At 49.2% G+C, this 10,355-nt stretch overlaps 1 protein-coding gene across 1 annotated transcript; it reads right to left on the reverse strand.

The window, feature by feature from the left end:
* Positions 1-338: 338 nt before the first annotated feature.
* On the reverse strand, positions 339-4,065 carry LOC136471816 (pentatricopeptide repeat-containing protein At4g30825, chloroplastic-like). Its single transcript, XM_066469559.1, is given in 3 exon segments — positions 339-2,031; positions 2,033-3,498; positions 3,736-4,065. Coding segments are annotated over 2 exon segments (2,721 nt in total). The 5' UTR covers positions 3,350-3,498; positions 3,736-4,065; the 3' UTR covers positions 339-627.
* Positions 4,066-10,355: the final 6,290 nt, after the last annotated feature.

Below are 10,355 nucleotides of genomic sequence, written 5' to 3' on the forward strand. Positions count from 1 at the left end.
CAGATGTCTGTCAATATATGCGCCATAAAGATCACAATATAATCATCCTCTCAAGCACTTCCATGGATTCAACATACAGGACCACCATTTAACTATATTATGACTAGACAAGCTACACTGTCGCAGGCAGCTCAAATGTATTTATAGGGTGTTCATGAATGTACATGGCTGCATGCAGCAAACCGTTCATAATAAGTATAGAGGACTCAAACAATCATCCAAATGAATGTGAAAGATTGTATTAACATGATATTAATAGTGAAAAAGAAATCGAGGCCAAGAGTTCTCCAGAGAAGATGAGGGAATGACAACATTGTACTCACCCAATGAACCTGAGAACAAGTGAATTCCAAACTGTATTCCTTATTCGATCATGCATAGATGATCAAACCGCTGTTACTGTCAATTTACAACAGTATGATAGGTATGATAAAAACTTCCTATCTGCATGACTGAATTTCATCCTGTATGAAAACGTACAAGTTTCTGAATGTCTGTAGCACTTGCAGAACAATCAGCTACACTCTTCTGTACAGTAGAAAGTATGTATTCATTTGCAACATGAAGACAACAATCCGAGTTGGATAATTTCGAAACAAAACCCAATGCTTCAGGAGCTCAGGTACATCAGGCTCGAGCTCCACACCCTACCACTCCTGTTTGCTTCATCCAGAGAGACCATTTAACAGCTTCTAGGAAATTTTCATTCCTTTGTAGGGCATTAATGAGGTTAGCATATGTCACCCGATCAGGACTGATGCCTTTAATCCTCATCTCTTGCATCAGTTTGACAGCATCCTCAGGCATTCTTGCTATCCCATATGCTTTTATCAAGGTATTGTAACTGTACAAATCTGGCTCCACACCTCGGTCCTTTAGCTCTGCAAGAACATTCGAAACATCTTCTATCCAACCCCTTCTCCCATAAATATTGATCATTATATTGTAAGTGTAGTGATCAAACTTGCATTTTGCTCTCTTCATTTTCTGCAAAACAGAAGCAAACTCTTCCAATCGCCCGGCCTTTCCATAAGCATCCAGCATGCAATTGTACGCCTCAGGAGAAACAGGAAACCCTGCATCCTGCATCATTTGGACAAAATAATTCATACTAAGAAAATTGCCGCCTTTTGCATATGCAGCAATAATGGTATTGTATGATATGATATCTGCCAGGCCCTGCTTGCGAGCCATGATAAAGACCTTTTCAGCCCTGTTAAAAAGCCCAGCTTTTCCATATATATCTAGCAATACATTGAGGGTAACAGTATTTGCTAAGTGTCCCTGTTGAATCATTTCATCAAAAATTCTGGACAGCTCATCAATAGGTATGGCCCGCCCACAGCAATTAATAATGCAGTTATACATGCCTTCATCACATTCAACTTGACTCTTATGTATCCAGTAATATGTATCAGCCAACTTCTCGAGAAGACCACATTTTTGGTAAGTCCGAAGCATGTCAAGAAAAAGGTATTTATCAGGAATTATTTCTTTTTGTTTCTCCATTTCTGTCAAAATTGAACAAGCATCCTCTAGTCGCCGTGCTTTAATGTACATCCTCACAATGACACTGTAAGCAATCATATCAAGTACAGAAGCTGAAGCCTTCAGTTCAAGGTAAATAGCTTCAGCATCGGCAAACCTCTCCATCCTGCTGAAAACATCAATCATTGTGCAAGAAATACGGGGATTTGGATGTGTTTCAGACTTAGGCATCTGATTGTATATCCTAACAGCATCATTGTAACTGCCACCCTCTTTGCAAGAACATATCAATATATGATATAAGTTGTCTTCAAAAGCAGAATTTTTCCACTTCTTTTCACGCAGAATGTACAAAGCTTCTTCCAGTACAGAATTTTGAACAAATGATGTTACTAAAATAGAGCATGAGGTAGCATCAAGCAAAATCTTCTTGTTGAAACAAGCTTGTAGAATCGGAAGAACCTTATGCATTCTTCCTACTGCTCCATAAGCCCGAACAAGAAAAGTAACAATTGATGAACACTGACAGCCTGCTGCCCTCAGCGTCCTCCAGAATTTCAGCTGCAGTTTCATTGTCATCATGTCTTGCTAGTAGGTTGATCATAGTGTAAAAGTTGGATGCATTTGCTCGGAAGCCAGCACCCTTGAGCTTCCTGTAGTACAAAATTGCCTCTTCATATATGTTTGCTCTACCAAAACCTTCTACCATTGATCTATAGGTGGTTTCATCAGGAGCTAAACCTGCACTACCAAGGCTATCAAACACTTTGTTTGCCTTCTGCATATCAGAACTTTTTCCATATCCTGTAATTAAAGTATTGTACGCTACAACATTCAGGGTGAATCCTTCGTCAACCATGGACTGCAAGACCAATTCGGCCTCCTCCATTTTACCCTGTTGGCAGTATACATTCAACCGCACCAACCAATTTTCCATGTTTGGAACTAGCCCATCATTGTTCATTAGATTAATAGTATCCTCAGACTTGGCAAAAAGGCCTAAACGTGTATACAAAGTAATCATGGCTGAGTAAGCATTAACACACTTGATATTGCAATTCCTCATTTTTTCGAAAGTGAATTCAGCCTCGGATAGTTTCCCAGTCTTCTGGTAAAGGCCCATAAGCATACCAATGGTAGACAAGTTCGGCTGCACTTCTCTCTCAAGCATCATGTGAAACCACTTTGTTGCCCAAGCATCAAGCCTCCTTTTAGCACAAACATATATCAGTCCATTAAATGCTCGAGCATCCAATGCGCAACCTGAATCAGCAACCATTTCACGAAGCAACAGCTCAGCCATCTTCCAGTCCTCCTTCCAGGCAATGGCTTGGAGAGCTAGGTGATATGCATGAGCATTCCCCTTAAGCTTCCCATTAACCTTCATCCAATCAAAGAAGTTAAGAGCCTTCTCATCGCTGAGCTTCTCAAGACGGATCAGAGCAGAATTGCACTCTTCAATGCTGGACTCCTTGCTTATCCTGGACAAAACAGCATCAATATCATCATCCTTAACTACAGATTTGTGACCATGCCTGTCCTTTCCCAGGCCATGCTTCGGAGCTCTATGCCTTACCAATTTCTTACCACCCTGTAATCTCCGCCATAACTTACCCCCTTTCTTCTTCTGTGCAAAGCCCATTGAATTAACTAATGACATTTTGCTGCCGAAACTTACAGCTTCAGATGGAAGAGATGAACACAGCGTAGACACCCTGACACCACTATCATCGAAAGAGCAGACCACACCATTCTTCAAGAATGCCTCTGGACAGTTCTTCCTCCCAGCACCAACATATCCAACACCATGGCTTGTGACGACTGCGCTGCCTGCACACCTGTGGTCCCCCATTGGCAACATCCAGGAACTAAACCCAACCAAATCTAGCCCCACATGGACTGGGTTGCTAGCAAGATTGCGCCTTCTGAGTTCCGAGGACCAGCTGGGGTTTGAATCCTCAGGGCAGCCATTCTGATTCACAGACGGGCATGGGTTTCAACCAAGCAGTCCTGCACATCAGAGCAAAACAAAGATTAGTCCGGCGATCTCAACTCTCTACTACCAGCCCAGCGGAGGAGGAGGGGAAAAGGAGGGCCGCGCCACCTCTCGAGGACACAAGGCCTCGACGGGCTAGCTGCGCCCCAACGCGGGCTACCACTCACCGGCAGTGCCTAATTTGAATTCGCTTGGGAGATACGCAGAACGGCAGAGGGGAGAGACCAAGAGGGGATGGAAACCGTGCTGACCTGCGGATTAGAGGGCAAGGTCGACGATGAGGAGCAGGAGCGCCTAGTGCATGCGCCGGGCCACTGACTGCTGCCTTCCCTTCATCACAAGGTGCGCCGAGCCCCCAAGCCAGTGACGTGGCGCACCACCAGCAGCCGCCGGCTAGAGCTAGACGCCAGTGGCGGAGGGGGGCGGGGCGAGGGTGCGGGAGGGGCCGAATTCAGCTCCGGTCGTGGCTTCGGCGAGAGGAATCGGCCGTGACAGCGGGTGAGCGGCGAGGTTTGGCGACGCGGCCGCCGCGTGAGGCGTGAATGTGATGTCGGAGATCGACTGTGGAGTGGCCGAGTGGCAAAAAAAAAAATCCTATCCGGTGCTTCGAACAGCGGAACAGGTTTGGGACTTTGGGTGGTTCGGGCGTGCGGCAGCCGATAGCGGATGGATGGTCCAGATTACCTGCACTCCAACGGGTACGACGGTGGACAAATTTCTTTGGTTCGCGTAGCATGAGATGTTTAGATAACGTGTGGGACTCCTTTATAAACTTTGCTCTATGAGCTCTATTGTGGAGTAGTTCTACAAAAAAACTATAGTTTATAGAGCACTTCTCTCTTACAACTCTATCCTTTTTCCTAAAACATATTACGTGGAGCTGAAACCGTTTTGCTAAAAAACATAGAGCGGAACCGTCCTAGACACCCTCTAAATTTTGCTTCCAACTTCAGCACTACTACCTAAATCATGGCTCTCAAATTTAGTTTAATAGCCAATGAAATGTGGAACCCACGTGTCATCCTCTTCATCTCCTTGTTGCTATCGACAAACTTGGCCAACGACGCCGCCGCGGGGAGGTGCCCGCGGGGAGGAGATGTCCGACCGGGGAGGGGCGTCGGGGAGCCACGGTTGCGCCGGGAAACGAGGGCGCCGCCGGAGAGTGTCGTCCGTGGGGTAGGTGCCCGCGGAGAGGAGACTGTCGGGGTGGGGCATCGGGGAACCATGGTCGCGCCAGGGCCAGCCAGATCCGACGCTGGGAGCCACAGCCGCGCAGGGAAACCGCGGTCGCACCGGGCTGCCCGTCGATCCCACGCTGGGGGAAGCCACTCGCACCGGGGTGCTCTACTCGCAGGAGCTCCGTGCCTGACTGCCTGGGTGCTCCGCCGACGGCGAACGAGTGCGGTCGGGTCGTGTGCATGCGAGCGTGAAGGAGAGAGAGAGGCGCGTGGGGGAAAGAAAAATAGGTAGCTAGATTTGTTAGACCAACCAGAATAGGTGGTTGGAGGGGAAATTTGTTGGGCCAATAAATTTGGGTAGTCATTTAGATAGTCTGTTGAAGTGCGGTTTTTTACCTCCACTGTCCAAATTTTGTGGGTTTAGGTAGCCTTCTAGAAATGCTCTTATAACCCAAATTTTGTGGTACGGCACCTTCCTTTGTTTTTTATCAAAAACATCCCCACTGTGCTTTATTGCGAATTGAAGATAAAATATCTTGTTACAGATCTCAGGAAATAAAGAAAAATAAGAAAATTACACATAATCTTCTAGCCATAAGTCGATTAGGGGGTGGTATTTTCCTTTTTCGTGTAGAATGACTAGAGCAAACTCTGATTTGAAGATTGACTTGCATTGTTGCACCGAAGCAGGAATGTTTCTGAAAATAACATCATTCCTTACTAAATTAAACCAGCACATGGTGATAACAACTTCCATGAAGAACGGTATTCTGAGCTAGTATTTGAAGCTGACAAAGACTTTGTAAAATATCAGTGGTGGCTGGTATAGTTAGGTTCAAAGTGTTCCAGCAATCCAAAACAAAGGGCATGTTCGGCTGGTATTAAAGCCGGCTGAAGTTGTTTTGTTGCGAGAGAAAAATACTGTAGATTCTATGTCGGTGTAGAAAGTGACCAACACGTAAATATTTGTAGTTTTACCGTACGTTGTGATCGGAGGTGGCCTAGCACTCAATGACATAGAGTTTATACTAGTTCAGGCAACGCGCCCTACGTCCAGTTTGAGTCGGTCGGTGACTTTATTCCTGAGCCCAGGTGCTCGAAGTTTGTAGTGGGGTTACAAACGAGAAGGAGAAAGATGGAGGGTATAAGAGGTTCGGTCGGACTCTGGTTAGAGGGACCGAGAGCGACGGGAGCCCCGCTATGTGCTAAGTGTTCGAGTGTGTGCTCGTGGTTTGAACCTGGAGGTTCTGTTGTTTTGGACTAGTGAACTGATCGATCGAATAAATCTGAGTGAGTCTGTTGAAAGAGAGCGCATCCCCTTTTATAGACGAAGGGGTTGAAGGGAGGGTGAATAGTCCTTTTTAAAACTTAATCACGTTGGCTAACCGAAACAAGTGCGGAATTAAAACTATCGGTCTAGCGTCCAGTCGTTTTCAGTAAGCTCCCCGAGGCGTATTTCTTCGACCGGACGCGTCCGGTCCACCTTGACCGGACACAGACCAGCGTCCGGTGCAATACCCTCGGTACTGTGTAGACCTGTCAATTTGACCGGACGCACGCTGCCAGGGTCCGGTGCTTTCAGACCCAGCGTCCGGTCAGTTGATCGACGCCAGCGTCTTCGCGATCAACTCGTTTTTACTTCTAACTTCTTCACCCTTGCTCCAATGTGCTAACCACAAGAATTTGCATCCGGCGCAATAGAAAATAGGCATTCCATTTTCCCGAAAGCGCCGAATCCATCTCAACCCTGCAAACACCACCTCCTTTGTAGGATGTGCCAACACCACCAAGTGTACACCACCATGTGTATGTGTGTTAGCTTTTCACAATCATTTCTCAAAGGATGTTAGCCACTCAACTTGCCACGCCACTCGATCCTAGCGACGATGCAAAGTTAGATCACTCGAGTGGCACTAGATGACCGATATGCAAACAAGTTTGCTCCTCTTGATAGTACGACCATCTATCCTAAACCCGGTCATAAACTTCTCTACACACCTATGACCGGTGAAATGAAATGCCCTAGGTTATACCTTTGCCTTGCGCATTCCATTCCCTCTCCTTCAACGTCGATGCAACACATGCACCAACACGATCAACAATGATATGATCCACTTCATATCATCACGTGATCATATTGGTTCATCGATCTTGACTTTACTTGCTCTTCACCGTTGCCATCATCCATCGGCGCCAAGTCTTGCTCAAGCTTCACTGCCACGCGGTCCATCACTCCAAAGCCTTCGACTTGCCCTTCACGCTTGCAACCGGTCCATCAAGCCAAGTCTTGTCTTGATCTTCTCCACCTTGATCACATGACTCAATGTCATGTCTCATGTGCATTTAAGCTCCTTCATCATTACATGTGCGAGCTTTGCAACATCTTCAAGCCATCTACACCATCATGGCATATGTTGCTCACACACATGTACCTGTAGACTAATCACCTGTGTATCTCACATAAACACCATTAGTCCACCTAAGTTGTCACTCAATTACCAAAACCAAACAAGGACCTTTCAGGGGTGGCCTTACAAGTGAGAGGGGGAGAGTACGTATGCTACTAAGCCTTGTTGCCCACGTTGGTGGGTATAGGATGATGGTAGACGCCCATAATACTGTTGAATGTCAGATGCACGTGGGATGTTGTGTTATCTTCTTCGAGTATGACAGACGTCGGCGCCTACCACACTGTTGATACCTGGAGGCATGCAAGGGGTTTTACCATGTTCGCCTAGAACGGTAAATGCAGGCGCCCACAACACTGTCGATGCCTAGAGGCATGTGGGGGGCTTATCGTATGGGAGTTAATGGCGCCCACAATACTATAGGGGAAAATGACGGCGCCTACAACACTGCTTGGGTTCTGTCATGCCAGGGAGGTTGTAGAGTACTATTTCTACAGGTGTACAGGGTATGATCCCTGGTATTGCGGTTTGACTTGTGCACCCTGTCTTACTTTCTCTGTCCGTTTCCTAGTCCTTACCGAGCGGGCATCCCTGGTCGGTTGGTCCCAGTCAGATCTAATCGCGCCAGTCGAAGAAGAGCAGTGAGCAGGGGTTTGACGCATCCTCGGTCAGAGACATGGGTTGGAGTCGGAAGCGGTGTTTGGCCAGGCCTTTCGGTTGGAGAGGCCATCCAGAGGTGGGCTGGAGACCGAAGCGAGCGCTCCGGTCAGAGAGGCTGGCCAGAGTCAGAAGCGGGTGCCATTCCTCCTCAGCCAGGCCTTCCGGTTGGAGATTGGATCGCCTCTCTTGCCTATCGTTTAGGTACTTGGGCCAGCCCATGAGTTGCGCGTTGTTAGCTTGGGCCGAGCCTTTGTTGGGAAGTTAGTCCGCGAGGGACCCCGGGTTTATGAACCCGACAGGAGCCCCCGAGCCCCCGGGTGATTCGGGTAGAATCGTCTGGGGGATTTTTGTGTTTGATGGCGGGTGTGCGCGAGCGCACCCGCGGGTGTAGCCCCTGAGCCCCCGGGTGATTCAGGTAGAATCGTCTGGGGGTTTTTCATGTTGCCAGCGGGGAAAGTTTTGTTTTGTCAGCAGGTGCACGCGAGCGCACCCGCGGGTGTAGCCCTCGAGCCCCCGGGTGATTTGGGCAGGATCGCCTAGGGGGTTTTGTTAGTGTGTGTGTGTGTGTGTGTGCGTGCGTGTTTTTTAGTCAAGACGGAGTCGTCAACCAAGGCGTCGGTGCGCGTCGTGGGATCGGGTGAGTTGGCGTCATGGATCCTAGCGTCGGTGCGCGCCATGGGATCGAGGTAGTTAGTTTAGGGATCGGTCGAGACGGAGCTCGTGGATCCTGATGGGGCGAGTTCGGGGTCGTAGACCCAGGCGTTTTGGTGTGCAGTCGAGGCATAGCTGAGGGATGGGCGAGTTCGGGGTCGCAGACCCAGGCGTTTTGGTGTGGAGTCGAAGCGTAGCCGATGGATGGGGCGAGTTCGGGGTCGCAGACCTATGCGTTTGGTGTGCAGTCGAAGCGTAGCCAAGGGATGGGGCAAGTTTGGGGTCACAGACCCAGGCCTTTGGTGTGCAGTAAAAGCATAGCCGAGGGATGGGGCGAGTTCGGGGTCGCAGACCCAGGTGTTTTGGGGTGTTTTGAGCCCTCGAGCCCTATTGGGCTTTGATAGGGGTCGGTTTGAGTTATGTGCGTTACCCCATCCTCGGTTTCTCACAACCAGAGGGGCTAAGCTTTATCGCTTGCCTTGATCGCTCGGGCTCAAGTGACACGCTCGGTGAGCTCGCTAACGGATATGATCGAGTGGAATCCGGGTCCGTTGTTCGTGATAGGGTCGGCATAGCCCTCTTGTGACATTCCACTGCTCCTTTACCTACAACCCGGCAGATGCCTGGGTCATTCCGGAGACCGACTCGGGTGGCCTGCTGGCCTCCCCTCGATAGAGATTCTATGGGCTTGGCGAGTGGTTTAGGATCGAACGAGAAGGTTAAGATGACCCTGTCTGCTTTGGGGGCAGACTGGGCGAGGGCCGCATGGGCTCATCTGCATTTTCTCCCCTAGCTCTGTTTGATGTGGGGTGGCCTCGAGCCCTTCGTGGGCTGGCCTTCGAACCTCGGTCGGTCGTTGCTCATGTTGAATGAGGCAACTGCCGCTTCGTGACACAACACGGAGTGTTGCGATGCATTTCGCCGCATGTGCGATGCTTTAGTTCCCGAGTCCTTGGGCGATTCAGGGCCCAAATCGTCCGGGGGCACGGGCATATGGAATGAATGTGTGTATGAATGTATGAATGATTATATAAAGAAATAGCTAGGGTCAGTAGTGTTACCTTGATGACTTGAGTGATGGGGTTTGAAGAGCTCCAATCGGAAACGTCCGACCGGGACCCATGCTCGTCATTCGTGATGGAGTCGGCATGGCCTACATGGGGCGTCCCTTTGCTCCTTACCTGTCTTTCAGTGTTTTCCTAAGCCGTTTGATCAACTTAGGAAGCCTGATGGTTTCTCCTGGCGGAGATCCCGTTGTTTTGGGTTTTTTCAAGTCCTGCCTGGGGAGGCGGAGAGCTGCCTGTGTGTGGTGATACTTTGGTTCTTGCGCCCGGTGTGCGGTAGTGGTGGGCCATACCCAGGCCACGTCCTGTCTGATCAGGCGCCATTCCGTCGGGCAGGGTGTGTCTCATCGGTCAGGGCGCGTCCCATCGTATCCTATCTGCATTAAATGGGGAAGGGAGAGGGTTTTTCGCCCCATCGTTTCACCTTTCCCTCATCGCCGCGCCTTCCCCAACTACCACGCCCTTTTCTTTAAGTAAGAGAAGGGAGAGGGTTTTTTGCCCTGTTTCTTCACCTATTCCTCATATGTCATCTCTTCTTTCTTCCTTCTCGCCAAGAGCGTCTGAGTGTCGCGATAGTTCCTAGGAGAGAAAAGAAAAGAGGGAGAGCGAGGGAGAGTTGAAAACTCACAAATCCATTCATGAACCCGGAGCGAAATGTCAGGCTAGAGGTCATCCACGGTGAGGGAGTCAGTGCTAGAGGCCTTCACCATGAAGGGGTTTCTACTGCTGAAGGAGGTGGCGCGCTGGAGGGCTCTCGAGAGGGAGGAGTTCCCACAACCTTAGCCCAGCGAGGTGGTTTCCTTTCTTGCCTTCCATGAGCTCGGGTTAGGATACCCCACACACTGGTTCTTGCGTGGGCTCCTTAATGAGTGAGGTCTGGAGCTACAGCACCTCAATCCAACAGGGGTGC

The sequence above is a fragment of the Miscanthus floridulus genome, chromosome 8 (genome assembly GCF_019320115.1).
Source record: "Miscanthus floridulus cultivar M001 chromosome 8, ASM1932011v1, whole genome shotgun sequence".
NCBI classification, from domain to species: domain Eukaryota; kingdom Viridiplantae; phylum Streptophyta; class Magnoliopsida; order Poales; family Poaceae; genus Miscanthus; species Miscanthus floridulus.